Source organism: Saccopteryx bilineata, chromosome 3, assembly GCF_036850765.1.
Source record: "Saccopteryx bilineata isolate mSacBil1 chromosome 3, mSacBil1_pri_phased_curated, whole genome shotgun sequence".
NCBI classification, from domain to species: domain Eukaryota; kingdom Metazoa; phylum Chordata; class Mammalia; order Chiroptera; family Emballonuridae; genus Saccopteryx; species Saccopteryx bilineata.
The window spans coordinates 143,654,510-143,674,834 of record NC_089492.1 but is presented as its reverse complement, the minus strand read 5'-3'; the positions used below and the strand labels follow the sequence as shown (position 1 = coordinate 143,674,834).

General features: G+C 38.7%; 1 protein-coding gene and 1 pseudogene across 6 annotated transcripts in view; one reads left to right on the top strand and one right to left on the bottom strand.

Moving 5' to 3' along the window:
* Positions 1–20,325, bottom strand: part of GCFC2 (GC-rich sequence DNA-binding factor 2) — a 61,422-nt gene that overhangs the window by 727 nt on the left and 40,370 nt on the right. For 5 of the 6 annotated variants that reach the window (XM_066267531.1, XM_066267526.1, XM_066267529.1 and 2 more), the window contains 4 exons: positions 18,684–18,760; positions 17,231–17,297; positions 3,411–3,557; positions 975–1,099 (listed from right to left, as the gene is read on the bottom strand). In XM_066267531.1, the coding sequence (XP_066123628.1) occupies positions 975–1,099; positions 3,411–3,557; positions 17,231–17,297; positions 18,684–18,760 (416 nt within the window). The remainder of the gene's footprint in view (positions 1–974; positions 1,100–3,410; positions 3,558–17,230; positions 17,298–18,683; positions 18,761–20,325) is intronic. The other variant, XM_066267527.1, reaches the window with a different exon arrangement.
* LOC136328798 (sodium-dependent neutral amino acid transporter B(0)AT2 pseudogene) lies at positions 4,057–5,250 on the top strand (annotated as a pseudogene).

Genomic DNA, 20,325 nt, shown 5'->3' with positions numbered 1-20,325 from the left:
GTGGATAGAGTGCTGGCCCAGTGTATGGATGTCCTGGGTTCGATTCCCAGTCAGGGCACATAGGAGAAGTGATTGTCTACTTCTCCCTCTCCCTTTCCCCCTTCTCTCCCTCTTTCCCTCCTGCAGCCAATGGCTTATATGGTTCAAGTGTGGCCCAGGTGCTGAGGATAGCTTGGTTAGAGTTTATCAGCCTCAGGCACTCCAGATGGGGTGGCCAGGTGGATCTCGGTGAGGGAGTATGCAGGAGTCTGCCTCACTATGTCCTCTCCTCTTACCTAAAAAAAAAATTGGAGAGGTGGTTTACCAGAATGCCACTGTCCTTAAACCCCTAAACATCCAATGTTGTGAATGAGATGTGCAAAACAGATCTACTGCTGGGTAAACACCAGCCTGTATTAAAAAAGTATTGAGACTGCCTGACTGGTGGTGGCAGAGTGGATACAGCTTTGGCCTGGGACACTGAGGTTTCAGATTTGAAACCCTGAGGTCACAGGCTTGAGAGCAGGTTCATCAGCCTTGAAAGCAGGCTCAGCAGCTTCAGCATGCGGTTGCTGGTATGAGCATGGGATGTTTGAGAAGCAATCAATGAACAACTAAAGTGACGCAACTATGAGTTGATGCTTCTCATCTCTCTCCCTTCCTGTCTCTCACACGCACACACACAAGAGTGTTAAAGACTAAAAATGGCTAGGAAAATTAAAAACATGCTTTAAAGTTTTAATTCTAAATTACCATGTTGTACAGTTTTTTGGAAGTGTTTATTTTGGAAGAGATTTACATTTAAAAATATGAACTATATGTATCATGAGGTGTGGTTATAAAATAGTGATTTCAAACATTGCACATAAAATATTTAGTGATTCTACAGTAATAGTTTCAACAGAATCTTAAAAGTAGAGTAAAAGAACAAATATTTCTAAAAACTGCTGAAAATAAAATAGAATCCTTGAACTATGCTTATGGAAGTAAATTACCTGAATTCACTTTTAGATAATGTATATGCAGACTGCAATAAAAACTGGATGAAGTTTTCTAACTGTGGAATAGACGTTCTCATGGCAGAATTTGTAAACCATTTTTCTGGTAAATATGCTGTTATCTGTTAATCAAAACACATAGTTGATTTTAATAATGACAGTTACCATCTAAGGACCTTGCTAACATGATGTGATTTAATCTTCATAGTGATTATGCAGATTGCATATTATTCTCCCTTTTTATAGTTTATGATTAAATAAATTTTGAGAATTTTCCCTTTCTTTGTCAAGGGTTGTGCACTTAAAAATTGTATTTTAATTCCAAAAGGTTAAAGTAGACTACTCTTTATGAATACCTGCAAGGGTGCTTGTAATACTTTCTTTTTTTTAATATATTTTTTAAAGAGTACTTTATATTTTTTAATTTTTATTTTTTTTTACAGAGACAGAGCGAGAGTCAGGGAGAGGGCTAGATAGGGACAGACAGGCAGGAACGCAGAGAGATGACAAGCACCAATTATCAGTTTATCGTTGTGGTACTTTAGTTGTTCATTGATTGCTTTCTCATATGTGCCTTGACCGCAGGGCTACAGCAGACTGAGTAACCCCTTGCTCAAGCCAGCAACCTTGGGTTCAAGCTGGTGAGCTTTGCTCAAACTATTGATAGATGAGTCCGCACTCAAGCTGGTGACCTCGGGGTCTTGAACCTGGGTCTTCGGCATCTCAGTCCGACGCTCTACCCACTGCGCCACTGCCTGGTCAGGCTGTAATACTTTCTATACTCTGTATTCTTAAGCCAGAGTATAGAAATAGGATTCTTAAATCCTTTTCTGTAAAAAATATACCTTACAACTAAACACTAGAAATGCCTAGACACAAAACACTTTCTGTTAACACAATTTTAGTGTTATTTCACAAAGGTACTGGGTGACCTTAGCATATGATCTACACAGCAAATTAGAGTTAAGAAATCAAGTAGATGATTCTAAGATACACAAAATAGAAAAAATTATGGTTTTGATTTTAGTCTAATTTAATACATTGTGTTGAATGTCCATGGCAGCATAAAGAGTCAGTGTACAGGAGAAAGAATAAGTATAGTGAGTCCAATGAACCCATCTTCCATTTTTAACAGTGATTAAATAATCTTGATACCTTTTTGGTTAATGTTTTTTGATCCACTATAGTTTTATACATATATCACTTTTTTCATCATTTCTTTTGCTTTTATGTTCAGAAAGGAATCCCTTACCAATCAAATATAGTCATTTACCTTTTTAGTACAATAATTTATTTTACTTTTAACACTTAATGTTTTTTGTTAAGTGAGAGGAGGAGAGATAGTGAGACTTGCGCATGTGCCCTGATGGGAATCTACCTGGTGACCCTCATCTGGGGCCAATACTCAAATCAACCAAGCTATTTTTCTTTCTTTTTTTTTTTGTATTTTTTTTTATTTTATTTATTCACTTTAGAGGGGAGAGGGAGAGAGAGAGAGAGAGAGAGAGAGAGAGAGAGAGAGAGAGGAGAGACAGAGAGAGAGAAGGGGGAGGAGCTGGAAGCATCAACTCCCATATGTGCCTTGACCAAGCAAGCCCAGGGTTTCGAACCGGCGACCTCAGCATTTCTAGGTCGATGCTTTATCCACTGCGCCACCACAGGTCAGGCTTTTTTTTTTTTTTTTTGTATTTTTCTGAAGCTGGAAACGGGGAGAGACAGACAGACTCCCGTATGGGCCCGACAGGGATCCACCCGGCACGCCCACCAGGGGGCCCAAGCTATTTTTAGCACCTAAGGCTGAGTACTCAGACTAAGCTATCCTTAGAGCCTGAGGCTGATGCTGGAATCAAATGAGCCACTGACTGTGGAAGGAGAAGAAGAGAAAGGAAAGAAGAAGAGAAGGGGAAGTGGGAGAGGGAGGGGGAATGGAGAGGGAAAAGAGGGGAAAAGGAAGGGGGAAGGGAAAAGGAAAAGAAAGGAATAAAGGAAGAGGGAAAGGAAGGGAGAGGAAGTGGGAGAGGATGGAAGAGAGGATGGAGGAGAGTATGGGGGAGAGGAAGGGGAGAGGATGGGGGAGATGATGCATGAGAGAAGCAAATGGTCATTTCTCTTGTGTGCTTTGACTGGAGTCGAACCTAGAACGTCAATACACTGGGCTGATGCTCATTCACTGAGCCAACTGGTCAGGACCAACACTTAATTCTTAATTTATTTAGGTATTTAGTGAGGTAAGGATCTACCTTTGTTTGTAAACAATTAGCCAGTACACTAATTTTTAAATACTGAGGAGTTATTTCTGGGTATCTAATCTGTTAGCAGATTTGTTTGTTGTTATGTGAGCATTACAATTTTTATTATTTTGCTAAAAAATAGATTTTAATAACTGAATTATAAAAGATGATAAAATTAGAAATCATGTCCTACATAACTCACCTGGTTGCACTTTTTAACCACCTCTGGCCCAGGCATGGCATTAAGAAGAGCTATGAGAAGGTAACGATTTAGCAGTTTGTCTAGTCCGAGCTCTCGCAAGGTGTCATCTGGAAGGAGGCCATTCCAAAGAAGAACATTGCGGAAGAGCTAAAATAAAATAAAATGTCAAGTGACTATGTACCTTTTCTCCAAAAGAAAACTAGAATAGTCTCCAACATAGTAAGTTGGACAAATTCTTTTAAATGTTCACTACTATTAGCAAGATTGGGACTCTGAACTTTAGAATCAACAGAAAATATTTCTAAATAAATCTTATACAGCTGTCTCATGAAATCTGTATCGGGCACTGCGAGGCGGTCTCCCCTACGGCCCTTGGTGCACTCCACGAGGTCTCCGAGTGGTCACTGTCTCCGTGACAAGTGGTGCCCCATGTGAGGAACGGGAACTAAACAACATACTTACAAATCATGCAGATACCTATAGATATTGACAAACAGATCCAGGATCCATAAGACTTTATCACCTTGAATCAAGGATTTGATATCCTTCTCTGTTTTGGTCTTCATATCAACTCAATTTTTTTTTTAAAGAATTAACAAATTTTCCATAAGGGGATTTAAAAAAATACTATTACCTGCTCATTCCAATGCCTAGGAATAGCAAGGTGGTAGAAAGAAAATGAGATGATGAGGTTACTGAATCCGTCAGAGACCTTTTTTCCAATGAAGACTCAACTGATGATACTTTTAAGAAAAATGAACCAAGTGTAGATGTCAGAGAAGAGAAAGCAACAGATGCTGAAAAAGCTGAAGTTGAAGATAAAAAAACCAGCTTTGAGCAACAAGACACAATACTTTCGGGCCCAAGTTGGATTTTCGGTGTGGTGATTCTCATACCCTTGTCAGGAGAATGGAGGTGGTGAATACCTTTCGCCATATTTACTACTGCTTATGGTAATAGGTATTCCCCTTTCTTTTCCTGGAACTTGCTGTGGGTCAAAGAATGTGGCTAGGAAGCATCAGTATGTGGAATTACATAAGCCATAAACTGGGTGGAATTGGATTTACAAGTTGTATAGTGTGCTTCTTCGTGGCTCACTACTACAATGTCATCACTGGCTGGAATGTGTCTTACTTTTCTCAGTTTTTTCAGTCCCCTCTACCTTGGGAACAGTGTCCTGTGGTCAATAATGCTTCTTACACTTTTGTAGAGCCAGAATGTGACGTAAGTTCCGCTACCACCTATTATTGGCACAGAAGAAAAACTGACTGTTTCCAGTTCCATTTCTGCAGGTGGGGGCTTAAACTGGAAGATGACCATCTGCTTGCTGGTTGCCTGGCTCACTGTTTGGCGATGATCAAAGGCATTCAGTCTTCTGGAAAAGTCATGTATTTTAGTTCTCTGTTCCATATGTGGTACTTGTATGTTTCCTAATCAGAGCATTCCTTTTAAGTGGTTCATTTGATGAAATTCACTACATGTTTACCCCCAAGACTGAAATAATGCTGGACCCCATGGTCTGGAGAGAATCTGCAACTCAGGTATTCTTTGCCTTGGGTCTGGGATTTGGTGGCATCACTGCCTTTTCAAGCTACAACAGGAAAGACAGCAATTGCCAGTTTGACGCTGTACTGTACCTTTCATAAATTTTTTAAATTTTATTTTGGCAACATTGGTGGTATTTGCAGTTCTGGGCTTCAAAGCAAATGTCCTAAATCAGAACCGCATTGTAGAAAATATGACAAAGACTGTAACATTCTTGAAAACTGGCGTCATTACTCAGGATATTATTCCCAATCATATCAGCTTTTCAGATGTACTGATGATGATTATCACTTAATTTATGACATCATTTGAAAAGTGACAGAGAAGATGAGTTTTCTATTCTTTTTTTTTTTTTTTTTGTATTTTTCCGAAGTTGGAAATGGGGAGGCAGTCAGACAGACTCCCGCACGCGCCCGACCGGGATCCACCCGGCACACCCACCAGGGGGCGATGCTCTGCCCATCTGGGGCGTCACTCTGTTGCAACCAGAGCCATTCTAGCACCTGAGGCAGAGGCCACAGAGCCATCCTCAGTGCCTGGGCCAACTGTGCTCCAATGGAGCCTTAGCTGCGGGAGGGGAAGAGAAAGAGAAGAAGGAGAGGGGGAGGGGTGGAGAAGCAGATGGGCGCTTCTCCTGCGTGCTCTGGCCGGGAATAGAACCCGGGACTCCTGCACGCCAGGCCGACGCTCTACCACTGAGCCAACTGGCCAGGGTGAGTTTTCTATTCTTTATCTTGAACTCTGTCAAATTGAAGGTGAATAAAGCTGTTCAGGGAACTGGTTTAGCTTTTATTACCTTTATAGAAACAATGACACACTTCCCTGCAGCTCCCTTCTGGTCAGTGATGTTCTTTATGCTGATAAATCTAGGGCTTGGCAGCTTGTTTTGAACCATAGGAAGAATCATCATGCCTGTTGTTGACACTTTCAAAATGAAGAAAGAACTTGTTACTGTCATCTGTTGTCTTCTGGTGTTTTCTATTGGCCTGATATTTGTGCAATGCTCTAGAAATTACTTTATTACAATGTTTGATGATAACTGCTACACTGCCTCTTCTAATTTTATTCATTTTGGAGGATATTGCTGTATCCTTTCTCTATGGCATAGATAGATAAGTTTATGGAAGACCTAAGAGATATGATGGGCTTTGCTCCCTACAGATATTGCTACTACATGTGTGTAGGGCCTGTGGCTGCTGCTGTAGTGGCCATGCACATGCATGAATTCAGACAGATGGTGAAGAGACAGTGGAGCCAAAAAATGGTGGGCCATTCCCTTATTAAAGTCTTGCACCATCTGACGAGCAAACAGGCAGGAAAGACCTCTTCCCTCTCTTTCAGTGGCTCCCAAAACCTTGACATATTCTCCAGTTCCACAACCAGGAGAATATTCTCTGGTTCCTCCTAGAATCAAAGGCCCCCAAAGCCTCAGCAGGGTTCCCAAAACCCCCTCCACACTATGCCTCCTCTCTCTCTCTACAAAACTGGCTTCTTCTATGGCACTCTGCATTCTCTCTGCTCTCCCTGCAAAACTACCTGGGCCCACAAATACCCCTCCCCTAGCAAACATTAGCAAAACAATGGCCCCTCCCAAGCAGGAATGCAATCTGAAATTTGCAATCAACTGCCCTGCTCTGAGGCAAGCACCCACATGGCTGCCAGCACCATTTTTTAACAATAAAAGTGAGCAAACTCAAAAAATACAAATTTTACAAACTCATTTGCCCAACAATGTGGAAATAGTTTCTCCTCTAATATGATTCAAACTGCTAATAGTTAAGTGTTGTGATTATGGAATTAAGTCCTCTTGGCTAAAAGGCATGGATTGAGGGTAAGGCAACTGAGAAATTTGTGAGATATTCAATGTGGGCATTGATTGTCTGTGTCACTCTGATGATCGTTGCACTGGTCCCTGTCCTGGTTGTCTTCATTATTCGTTGCTCTAATGTTATAGACAATGAATCTGGCACCATGAGTGTGGAGGAAGTAAAAGGAAATATGTTAAAATATGATCCCTAATTGTCTTCAGAAATAAAAATGAAGGTGAGATAACTGGTAATGGGTGAAAATAATATGGTGGATAGAAGCTGGAATTTATAATAAATCCTTTGAAAGTAAAAATATTACTCAATCAATCAATCAATCAATCTGATACATTCCAACCTCCATATATTTGTTTAACTTAATTTCACATTTTAGGACAGCCACCCAAAATGCACCTCAAATGAATATGCTGGAGCTTTTCCAAATCAATCACCTTTCTCTTCAATCCATACTCTCTCAGAGCTTGGGGCCACTGGGTGTATGACCACAGGACCCTAGCATTCATAAAGGATTGCCCTTAAAGCTAGTGCCACTGTTACCAGTGTGTGTGGCCTTGAGAATTTAATCAAACCTGAGAACCTCAATGCTCTGACAATAAAATAAGATTAATAATACCTTGTAAGTTTGGAGATAACTTGGATAAGAAATTCCAGTAAAATTAATATGCATTGCCTTTCATTCCTATAAATCCAGATCTTTCTGTGGATTTTAGTGTTTTCCACTTTCTTTCCAGTACTGTATTACTCTAAGTGCTAAACTACAAGCAGTTGTACTAACATGCAATAGTTTTTTTTTTTATTTTAATGGGGTGACATTAAAAAATCAAGGTACATATGTTCAAAGAAAACATCTCCAGGTTATTTTGTCATTCAATTATGTTGCATACCCATCAACCCAAAGTCAAATTGTCCTCCATCACCTTCTATCTGGTTTTCTTTGAGCCCATCCCCTCCCCCTTCCCCTCTCTCTCCTCTCCTCTCCCCGCCTCCCTCCGTAACCACCACACTCTTCTCCATGCCCCTGAGTCTCAATTTTATGTCCCACCTATGTATGGAATCATATAGTTCTTAGTTTTTTCTGATTTCCTTCTTTTACTTCGTATAACATTATCAAGGTCCATCCATGTTGTTGTAAATGATCCGATGTCATCATTTCTTATGGCTGAGTAGTATTCCATAGTATATATGTACCACATCTGCTTTATCCAATCATCTACTGAAGGGCTTTTTGGTTGTTTCCATGTCTTGGTCACTGTGAACAACACTGCAATAAACATGGGGCTGCATGTGTCTTTATGTACCAATGTTTTTGAGTTTTGGGGTATATACCCAGAGAAGTATGTATGGTCATATGGTAGTTCTATTTTTAGTTTTTTGAGGACCATATTTTCTTCCATAATGGTTGTATTACTTTACATTCCCACCAACAGTGGATGAGGGTTCCTTTTTCTCCACAGCCTCTCCAACATTTGTTATTATCTGTCTTGTTAATAGCTAATCCAACAGGTATGAGGTGGTACCTCATTGCAGTTTTGATTTGCATTTCTCTAATAACTAATGAAGATGAGCATCTTTTCATATATCTGTTGGTCATTTGTATTTCTTCCTGGAGGAAGTGTCTGTTCATGTCCTCTTCCTATTTTTTTATTGGATTGTTTGTTGAGTTTTATGAGTTCTTTGTCCATTTTGGATATTAGGCCCTGATCTGAGCTGTTGTTTGAAAATATCATCTCCCATTTAGTTGGCTATCTGTTTGTTTTGTTGTCAGTTTCTCTTGCTGTGCAAAAACTTCTTAGTCTGATGTGGTCCCATTCATTTATTCATTTATGACGTGGTCCCATAAGAAGTTGCCGTCACTTCTCTTGCCTTTGGAGTCAAATTCATAAAATGCTCTTTAAAACCAATTTCCATGAGTTTAGTACCTATGTTTTCTTCTATATACTTTATTGTTTCAGGTCTTATATTTAGGTCTTTGATCCACTTTGAATTAATTTTAGTACAAGGGGACAAATTGTAGTTGAATTTCATTCTTTTGCATGTCACCTTTAAGTTTTCCCAGCACCATTTGTTGAAGAGGCTTTCTTTTCTCCACTGAGTGTTGTTGGCCTCTTTATCAAAAATTATTTGATATATATGTGGTTTTATTTCTGGACTTTCTATTCTGTTCCATTGGTCTGAGTGTCTATTTTTCTGCCAATACCATGCTGTTTTGATTGCTGTGGCTCTATAATATAATTTGAAGTCAGGTATTGTAATGCCCCCAGCTTCGTTCTTTTTCCTTAGGATTGCTTTGGCTATTCGGGGTTTTTTATAGCTCCATATAAATCTGATGATTTTTTTGTTCCATTTCATTAAAAAATGTCATTGGAATTTTGATGGGAATTGCATTAAATCTGTATACTGCTTTGGGTAATATGGTCATTTTAACTATATTTATTCTTCCTTTCCAAGATCAAGAAATATATTTCCATTTCATTGTGTCTTTTTTAATTTCCTTTAACAATGCTTTGTAGTTTTCATTATATAGGTCCTTTACATTCTTTGTTATGTTTATTCCTAGATACTTTATTTTTTTTGTTGCAACCATGAAGGGGATTATTTTTTTGAGTTTGTTTACTAATGTTTTGTTGTTGGCATATAGGAAGGCTTTTGAATATTAATTTTGTATCCTGTGACCTTACTGTATTAGTTTATTGTTTCTAGTAATCATTTTGTGGAGTCTTTTGGGTTTCTGATGTATAGGATCATATCATCTGCAAAAAGTGAAACCTTTACTTCTTCTTTTCTGATATGGATGCCTTTTATTTTTTTATCTTGTCTGATTGCTCTGGCTAGAACTTCTAGCACCATGTTAAATAAGAGTGGAGAGAGTGGACAATCCTGTCTTGTTCCTGATTTAAGGGGGAAAGTTCTCAGTTTTATGTCATTTAATATGATGTTAGCCGATGTTTATCATAAATGGCCTTTATCATGTTGAGATATTTTCCTTCTATACCCATTTTGTTGAGTGTTTTAAACATAAAACTGTGTTGTATTTTATCAAATGACTTTTCTGCATTTATTGATAACATCATGTGGTTTTTGATCGTTTTTTTGATATGGTGTATTACGTTAACCGTTTTATGTATGTTGAACCATCCTTGAGATTCTGGGATGAATCCCACTTGATCATGATGCATTATTTTTTTAATATGTTGTTGTATTCGATTTGCTAGTATTTTATTATTTTAGCATCTGTTTTCATTAGAGATATTGGTCTGTAGTTTTTTCTTTTTGTGCCGTCCTTGCCAGGTTTCGGTATGAGGGTTATGGTGGCCTCATAAAATGTGTTCGGAAGTATTGCTTCTTCTTCAATTTTTTTGGAAGACTTTGAGTAGGATAGGAACCAAGTCTTCTTTGAATGTTTGATAGAATTCACTAGTATAGCCGTCTGGGCCTGGACTTTTATTTTTGGGGAGATTTTTAATAGTTGTTTCTATTTCCTCCCTGCTTAGTGGTCTGTTTAGGCTTTCTGCTTCTTCATGACTCAGTCTAGGAAGGTTGTCTTGTTCTAGGAATTTATCCATTTCTTCTACACTGTTGAATTTGGTGGCATATAGGTTTTCATAGTATTCTACAATAATTCTTTGTATATCTATGATATCTGTGGTGATTTCTCTTCTTTCATTTTGAATTTTATGAGTCCTTTCTCTTTTTTCCTTGGTGAGTCTTGCCAAGGGTTTGTCAATTTTGTTGATCTTTTCAAAGAACCAGCTCATTGTTTTATTAATTTTTGTATAGTTTTTCTGTTCTCTATTTCATTTATTTCTGCTCTGATTTTTATTATTTCCTTTCTTCTGCTGGTTTTGCATTGTCTTTGTTCTTTTTCTAGTTCCTTAAGGTGTGAAGTGAAGTGGTTTACTTGGGCTCTCTCTTGTTTGTTCATATAGGCCTGAAGTGATATGAACTTCACTTTTAGTACTACTTTTGCTGCATGCCAGAGATTCTGATATGTCGTATTGTTATTTTCATTTGTCTGTATGTATCTTTTGAGCTCTGCGCTTATTTCTTCTATGACCCACTCATTTTTTAAAAGTATGTTGTTTAGTTTCCACATTTTTGTGGGGATTTTTTCCTCTTTTTTGCCGTTGAATTCTAGTTTCAAGGCTTTATGATGAAAAAGTATGCTTGGTACAATTTTGATTTTTCTGAATTTGCTAATGTTATTTTTGTAGCCCAACATATGATCAATTCTTGAGAATGTTCCATGTACACTAGAGAAAATGTGTACTCTGTCACTTTGGGATGGAATGTCCTGTAGATGTCTATCATATCCAATTGCTCTAGTGTTTTGTTTAAGGCCAATATTTCTTTATTGATTTTCTGTTTGGATGAATGAACTAGGGCCGTCAGCAGTGTATTGAGGTCTCCAAGTATGACTGTATTTTTGTCAGTTTTTGTTTTTAGGTCAGTCAGTAGTTGTCTTATATATTTTGGTGCTCCTTGGTTTGGTTCATATATATTAAGAAGTGTTGTGTCTTCTTGAATCTGTGTCCCCTTAATCATTATGAAATGACCTTTTTTTTTTTGGTCTCTGATTACTTTTGCTGTCAGCATTGTTAGATATGAGTATTGCTACACCTGCTTTTTTTTGGATGTTATTTGCTTGGAGTGTTGTTTTCCAGCCTTTCACCTTGAATTTGTTTTTAATCTTGTTGCTTAAGTGTGTTTCTTGTAGGCAGCATACAGTTGGATTTTCTTTTTTAATCCATTCTGCTTCTCTGTGTCTTTTTATTGGTGAGTTCAATCCATTTACGTTTAGTGTAATTATTGACACTTGAGGGTTTCCTATTGCTATTTTATATATTGCTTTGTTAGTTTTGTATGTTGTTTGATTGTTCCTTTTGTTTTTCTATCATTTGTTTTTGTTTAGTTGTAATCCATACTTCTTTCCTCTATTACTTCCTTTTTGAATCATGCTTCTGTGGTGGTTTTATCAGGGGTGGTCACCATTAACTAATGAAAAGGGAACCTACCATGTTCCCTTGTAGTACACTATCATATGAGTGCTTCAGCACTCCATTGTCCTTTGCTACTGTTATTCTTTGTCCTCTCCCCTTTTTTGTTTTTGTCTCAATTTAAATTTGTTTTTATTGTGTTCTTGGTGGAGCTTTTACTTATGGTTTTGTTTTGTTTTGTTCTTTGTATATGGTTGGAAAACCCCCTTTAGTATTTCCTGAAGTGGGAGTTTTCTGATGATAAATTCCCTCATCTTTTCTGTGTCTGTGAATGTTTTTATTTCTCCTTCATATTTGAAGGATAGCTTTGATGGGTATAGTATTCTTAGCTGGAAGTTCCTCTCTTTCAGAACTTTAAATATTTGAGTCCACTCTCTTCTAGCTTGTAGAGTTTCTGCTAAGAAATCTGATAATAATCTAATAGGCCTTTCTTTATATGTTGTATTCTTCTCTCCCTGGCTGCCTTGAGAATTTTTTCTTTGTCATTGGTTTGTGCCAATTTCATTATGATGTGCCTTGGAGTAGGTTTGTTGGGGTTAAGATAACTCTGTGTTCTGTTTGCTTCTTGAATTCAAGGCTTTAGTTCTTTCCACAGGCTTGGGAAGTTCTTGTCTTATTATTTGTTTGAATATGTTCTCCATTCCATTTACTCTCTCTTCTCCTTCTGATATGCCTATTTTTCTTATATTACTCTTTTTGATGGAGTCAGACAATTCCTGTAGGGTTTTCTCATTTTTTAAAATTCTTGAATCTCTCTCTTCTTCTCTCTGTTGTGCCTCAAGTTGCCTGTCTTCTATGTCATTAATCCTCTCTTCTATCAGGCCTGTTCTATTAGCTAAGGTTTTTACCTCATTTTTCAGTATATGAGTTGAGTTTTTCATGTCTGTTTGATTTTTTTTCATAGTTTCAATTTCCTTAGTAATATATTCTTTGTGTTCATTGTTTTTTTGAGCTCTCTAAATTGCCTTTCTGTGTTTTCTTGTATATATCTCAGTATTTTTAGGATTTCTACTTTAAATTCTCTGTCATTTAACTCCAAGGTTTCCAATCTATTAAAATTTTTTCTATAGCTTTTTCCTCATCGATTTGTTCTATATTTCTGACTTTTGTATCAATGATATTCGATTTCCTTTTCCTTAATGTCATCTGAGGGTGGTTTTGTTAATAATACTAATGAGAGTTAATAAAGAATAAAATGTTAAAAAAGTAGACAATAAAATAATTAACAAAAAATATAATTTTTTTCCTTGAGAAAATATCATGAAAAACTAGAATTATATTGTGCTAAATGGAACAAAAACTACCTATAACGGAGGGCCTGAGTTGGGGAGAAGTGACAAAGGCACAAAAAGGAGGTAGGGATCCACAAAATGCAAAAAAAGGAAAACATTTGGATGCAGAATAAAATAATTTGCTTGTAAATGATGTTCGAATGAGACATAGTATATGAAATAAAAAGGAAACAAGAAAATAAAAAAATACTATTGTATTAAGTGGAACAAAAATTACATAGAATGGAGAGCTGGGGTTGGGGAGAATGCTAATGAGTTAAAAAGCAAAGTAAAAAAGCACACAAAATGCCACAAAGAAAAAATTTGAATACCAAATAAAATAATTTGTTCATGAGGATTGAATGAAAAGAAAAGTAAAAGAGCAGAGAAAAAACTGAGATAAGGAGAAAAAAAAAGAAAGAGTTAATGGTATTGGAGAGTAACCCTCATAGAGAGAAAGTAAAAGGAAAAGAAAAAAAATGGGAAATGTAACACTTATGGGTAATGTAGTTCAAGATGAAGAGAAAAGAATAAGACAAGCAGAGGATAAATGGATCAAGGTGGAAGAAAAAAAACAAAGATAAGAAAATGAAAGAAACAAAAAAAGTGAAAAAAGTTATAAAGACTGGATTATTCTTGATTTTGAGAGGTTACCTTCTTCCTTTTTCTTTCTTCTCCCTCTTCCTGGTCGGTGACTCTGTACCCCAGGCTCTACCTCTGTGTCACGCTTAGAGATTTGCAGTTGATGTGTTGCTATGGCGATGTCATATACTAGGCCTCAGTCTTGTTGGTAGTCGGGTCTTGTTAGCATTTGCAGGCTCCAACAATAGGAGAGTCCATTTTCCTGGAGCCTCTCTCCTAGTCTCTCCTTCCTGAATTAGTAGCCTGGTGATCCAGCTATGAGGTTGCCCCTGCCACTGCCTGGAGAATAAGAGGCTCAAAGAGCTGGCCAATCCCCACTCTATCCCCACTCAGCGCAGGGCTCTGGGTAAGGCTCTGTCAGTTAGAGACACCAGCGTAACCAGGCAGGGCTGGGAGCCAATTGCTCTCAAGGTGTCTATGAGCCTCCAGCATGTCCAGTATGCCTCAGCACTCTGTGGGACCACTTCCCAGGCTTTTTGCACTTTGTAACCTGTATTGGCTGGGAAGAAGATGCCCTAGTCACTGACTGCAAGAACAGGAAGTCTAAAAAGCTGCGAAGTCCTTCTTTTTAGTGCATAGCCCCGAGTATGGAAGCTCTGCCAATCAGAGCCACCAGCTTAAGCAGGTAGTGGGGGGGAACATGTTGACTTCTGTCCAGGCTCCTTTCTAAGTTTCCCCAGATATATCTAGTTAAATTTGCCTTACTGTTCCATGGGATTGCTCTCTGCAGGCTTCTTCCTTGTTAAAAAGTCTACAGCCTAGCCCAGGGGTCTCAAACTCGCAGCCCGCAGGTCGCATACGGCCCGCCAAACAATTTTGTGCGGCCCGCAGACTAATCCACGAAGTTCAAAATATTTTGGATAAAATTAAGTAAGCCTAGGGGCCTACTTGTATTTTTCATTTCTCTAGCATCCTAGCTAGATATTAGCTTAGTTAATAGCAGTTGTGATGCGAACTACAGTTTCTGGTCGTTTGTGACACTGAGTAAACTGCATGTACGATTGTGCTTGTTGTACTTTTCTTTTGTTTGTTTTCAACTGCAGTGAGAAAAGTGTTGCGTAACAGTTGCCTTTTGTAGACCTAGTGCGGCCCGTGGAACGGCTGTGATCTTGCTCTGCGGCCCACATGCTGAGTTGAGACCCCTGGCCTAGCCTGTCCAATTTCTGCAGTGTTCTCTTAGGTCTGTTCCATAGAAATGTGTTTTTCACCCTGTGTCCGCTGACAGGAGGTTGCTCCCGCCCCTACGTGCAGAGCAAGAGGTACCAAAAAAAAATCACGTTTCTTGTCTTAGCTCGCTGAGCTGAGAGAGAAGACCTTGTCAGCCAGAGCCCCGTAAGCCAGTTGGGCAGTGAGCAGACTATAGGTTAAGCTAAATTCAGCGACTGGATCCACAGATCTGCTCCAGAGACTGTCTGCAAGCTGCCTGTGCGCTCCTCCCCCTGGCACTTCCGTAGTTTTTCTTCCCTGGGATGTTAGCCTGAATGACTGGCAGAGGCGCCCCGCCTGCCGCAAGAGGTCTGGACCTATGGAAGCTTGCCCTCGTGCATTCCCCACACGCTGTTGTTGGGGGAGCAGGAATTCCACCGAGACTCTGGTCGCAGCCCACACAGAACTCTCTGACCCTGCCCCTCTGTCTGGGAACACAGGCGCCCACGCCCAGGGCGCTAAGAGGAAACTCTCGCACACTATCCACGCTCGCCGACCAGGATATTGGGGGTAATGAAGGCTGCCATGGGTCCAGTGCCGGCGTTAGTTTGCATGGGCTGGGCCGCCACGGGCACACTCTTTCCTCGGCTTGAAGGTCTGTGTTCCAGCCCAGCACTTTCCATGCCCCCTGCCCTCACTTTCTCTCAGTTCCAAGTGAAAGCAGCCCTTGCTCAGGTTAGTGAGGAAGGTGGTGTTCCATTCTCCGTCTTATTTCCTTCAGGGTTGATTTTATATTTAGCCACGTTTTCGCCCAATCCTACCTTCAGAGCGTGGAACTTAGATGCTCCAGGGATCGTTTTTTGTCTCTAGTTGTAGAAATTGTTGAAATTTTGGGGAGAGGTATCGGGAGCGCTCCTCACGGCACCATTTCTCTCAATAGTTTTTTATACTTTGTCACTGTGATGTTGCTCCCTCTTCCTGGAAAGCCTTTTCCTTACTCAACCACATGACAAGTATGAATTCAGCCTACTGAACCTACTTTTGCTGATGTCACTTATGAACTTCTAATAGTCAACTCCGATAAACAGTTTCAGTCTTTCTCCTAATTATTTTCAGTGGCATTTAACAATGTCTTTTTTGTTTTTGTTTTGTTTTGTTTTTACAGAGACAGAGAGAGAGTCAGAGAGAGGGATAGACAGACAGGAATGGAGAGATGAGAAGCATCAATCATTAGTTTTTCGTTGCGTGTTGCAACACCTTAGTTGTTCATTGATTGTTTTCTCATATGTGCCTTGACCGCAGGTCTTCAGCAGAGCGAGTAACCCCTTGCTTGAGCCAGCAACCTTCAGTCCAAGCTGGTGAGCTTTTTGCTCAAACCAGATGAGCCTGCGCTCAAGCTGGAGACCTTGGGGTCTCAAACCTGGGTCCTCTGCATCACAGTCCGACGCTCTATCCACTGCGCTACCACCTGGTCAGGCACATTGTCTTAATTCTTAAAATCCCTTCAATTAATTCCCTTGATGTTCCTCTCCTGTGCCCATTCTAAATTTCATTATTCATTCTAAGGCTTCTCTGAAGACTCCACTTTCTCTGCCCACCTCTTACGTCAGTGTTTCCCTAGGTTCTGTCCTTAAAATTCTCATCATGCTTCACTCAATCTTTCAGAGGTTGTCATTCATGACCATAGCTCCAAATACTAATGTGATAGACTCCCAAACCTCCAGCTCTGACCTGTCTTCTACAATTTGGACTCACATATCCAATTCCCTCTTAGACCTCTATAAGGTATCTTTCGTTCACTATGTCTAAAATAGATCTTACCTTCCCTCTTATCAAACCTGCTCTTCTTCCTGTATCCTCTCTAATGCCCACAAACAATGCCATAAGTTACTGGGCTGCTCAAGTCAGACACTTGACTAGCACTCTACATTCTTCACATGTTATTAATTGGTCATCAAGTCCTTTCAATGGTTCAGTCTAAGTATCTTCTGAACAAACCCTCTCCTTACCATCTTTATAACCACTGACTTTACACTTTATCTTTTAGACTAGGTTTGTGGGTTAAATCCGCTTTACTGCCTGTTTTTGTAGAGCTAGTGAATTAAGAATGGTTTTTATATTTTTAAATGATTGAAAAAAAATAGAAGAAAATTTTGTGAAGTGAAAATTATATGATATTTAAATTTCAGTGTTCATAAGTTTTATTGAAACACAGCCAGGCTCATCTGTTTATGAACTGTCTTTGACTGTTTCTGCACTATAGTGGCAGAGCTGAGTAGTTCAACAGACACTGTATGGCCAAAAATAGTCTGGTCCTTTACAAAAGTCTGTTGATATCCACTTTATAATAAACTTGATTTAAAAGAAAAAAATTACTTTTTCAGTTCTCTGCTTACCTTTAGAGCTGACCAAAATTGTCTCTCTTGGAACTTTGACTGTGGTGATGCTCTGTTCTCTACAGCACTGATTTGAAATGAAAGAAAAAGGAGACAAGACAAATAGTTGTTAATCTTTCAGAACCAGAGTATAAATATAAAAAACTGAGTTTTTTTAATCACCAAACTGAGACTTAATGGAATACAAATGGAGGTGCTCTAATAATATCAAAGTTACAAATACATACAAACTTTGACTCAACAAACCTATTTTTGGGAATGCCCTCTGAAGATATATATACTTGCACATGTAAAAGTATGTTTATAAAATTATTCAGAACATTGTTGGCAATAGTTTACCACTTACATGGCTATTGGTTGCAGTGTATTTATAAGATAGCATATTATGCAACTTAAAAAATGAGGAAACTACTTAACTGATGACATATATGATGACAGACTATATAAAGATTTCAAAGATGTACTAAGTCAAAAGAGTAAGGTACAAAACAATGTACATTTACATATACATCCTTAGCTACAGCAAGGGGGTGATAATAAGATGACAGCATATATAAGGATTTAATTCTAATTGCATAAAAAGATTCTGGAAAGGTAAATAAAATTACTAACTGATTATTATTGCATGAATTTATGTATAAATACATAGCTGAGTAAGGTAAAAACTAGGTGGGTAGAGGTCAGGAGTGAGAGGGAGTTAAGAGTTTTCATTTTAAATATAAATAAAGTTTTTAAAAGGTACACTCATGTGAATATAACACCTGTCTAAAACATTAGAAAACAAATCTTAACAAAGCAGAATTTTTAGAGATATCTTTTTTTGATTCCAATCGACCAGAAAGCTTAGAAGTGCCTTTTCTTTCCACAAAGCTCTTCCATCCTGTGAGTACTTGCTGGGTAGCTTCAGTTCATGATCCATTACTAAAATGATGTCTTAGCAAATGTATGAACATGCATAAATACTACTTGTTTCATAATCTAAATGGAATACAGAATTCATAGATGCAGTCTGTGGTTCCCCAGTGATGTTATGGCCTTTGCTGTGCTTTCTCCATGCCAGGCACTGTTCTGAGCACTCTTCATCCTCACACGTCCTTTGGAGTAGGCATTAATTTAATGTTCTATTTTACATTTGAGGACACAGAAAGGCCCAATGTCATTTCCTGGTAATGGGGTGAATCTGGGCTCTAGAATCTGTGCTTTTAATTACACTGCTAGGCTACCTGTCATGTTCTTAAGAATAAAATTTTAAAAAAGCCCTATGATCATGTACCAAGCATCATAGATGGTACATAGAAGGTGACTGAGAAATATTTGTTGAAATCTCAATTTGCATCTTAATGGGTATATGAATATTATGAAAATACTTAACATAATGTCTTTTGTATTACATTTTTATGTCTGTATTATGTGATTAGCTAGTTCATACAATCTAGAAATTAACAGCTCTTACCTTTTTGGATACAAAGGAATAAAAACATCATCTTCTATTGCTTTCTTCATTCTTGAAACAATGGATTTAAGTAAATCCTATTATTTAAAAATTTTATAGCATCAGTGGTAGTCATAGGTCAAAATATATTTACTAAAAGAAGTAATTTATTTGGTACACACACAGAATAAGCTGTCAAATATCAATTAGGTACAAGAGAACTTTATTCATCAATGTTATTGCATAGCATATTACCAGGGCTGTTCTAGGGAAGGCACTGTGGTCAGTGAGATGAACTTGAGGTTTAAAGTAAGACTAACAAAGGTTCAAATGCTAGTTCAAACTCAAGGTATTACTGGGAACAAGTGTTTGAGACTATTTGTTCATCTGTACAACAAAACTATCACCTATTTTTTATAGGACCGCTGGGACTAAGTAGGATGACATAATTATAAGGCCTAAAAGAGTACCTAGCATTTAGCAGGAGTTATACAAATGTTGAGTTCTCCACTTCTCACTTCCTGTTTTAAACAATAGTTTATGTACATCTTATTTCTTCTAAGGTTACATGCTTCTTCTTTTTTTTTTTTTTTACATAGGCAGAGATAGACAGGGACAGACAGACAGGAACGGAGAGAGAGATGAAAAGCATCAATCATTAGTTTCTCGTTGTGCGTTGTGACTTCTTAGTTGTTCATTGATTTTTTCTCATATGTGCCTTGACCGCGGGCCTTCAGCAGACCGAGTAACCCCTTGCCGGAGCCAGAGACCTTGGGTCCAAGCTGGTGAGCTTTTTTGCTCAAGCCAGATGAGCCCGCGCTCAAGCTGGCGACCTCGGGGTCTCGAACCTGGGTCCTTCTGCATCCCAGTCCGACGCTCTATCCACTGCGCCACCACCTGGTCAGGCGGTTACATGCTTCTTGAAGGCAGATTCATTACGGAACTCCTCTTCTCCCTCTAATAAAACTCCCTCTTTTATGATAACAATATAAATCTGACATGCCTTCTTGCTTTTCACCACTTTGAGTATTCTACTCTGGGTGCTCTCCAATTTATCAATCTCTTAGTTTCCTTAAAGCTCCACGTAAAATTCATTTACTCATTTAATATGAGTATAAAACATTTTCATAAACGGAATGATAAAAAACAGAGTACTACAATAAGAGAAAAATTCAACAGACTCTCACCAAGGCCTCTAAAAAAGTTCCTCATCATGTTTTATTTTTAGTAAAACTCAATTCTAAATCATAGTACAATGAGAATCTATTCCTATTGAACTCTGAATCCTTTTTTTTTTTTTTGAAAGAGTGTCAGAGAGAGGGACAGATAGGGACAGGAAAGGAGAGAGACGAGAAGCATCAGTTCTTCATTGCAGTACCTAAGTTGTTCATTGATTGCTTTCTCATATGTGCCTTGATGGGGAGGGGGGGAGCTACAGCAGAGTCAGTAATCCCTTGCTCAATTAAGTGCAACCTTGGCTTCAAGCCAGTGACCTTTGGGCTCAAGCTAGTGACCATGGGCTCATGTCTATGATCCCATGCCCAAGGCTAGTGATCCTGCGCTCAAGCTGGTAAGCCTGTACTCAAGTCTGAGACCTCAGGGTTTCGAACCTGGATCCTCCACATTCCCAGTCTGACACTCTATCCACTGCAACACTACATGG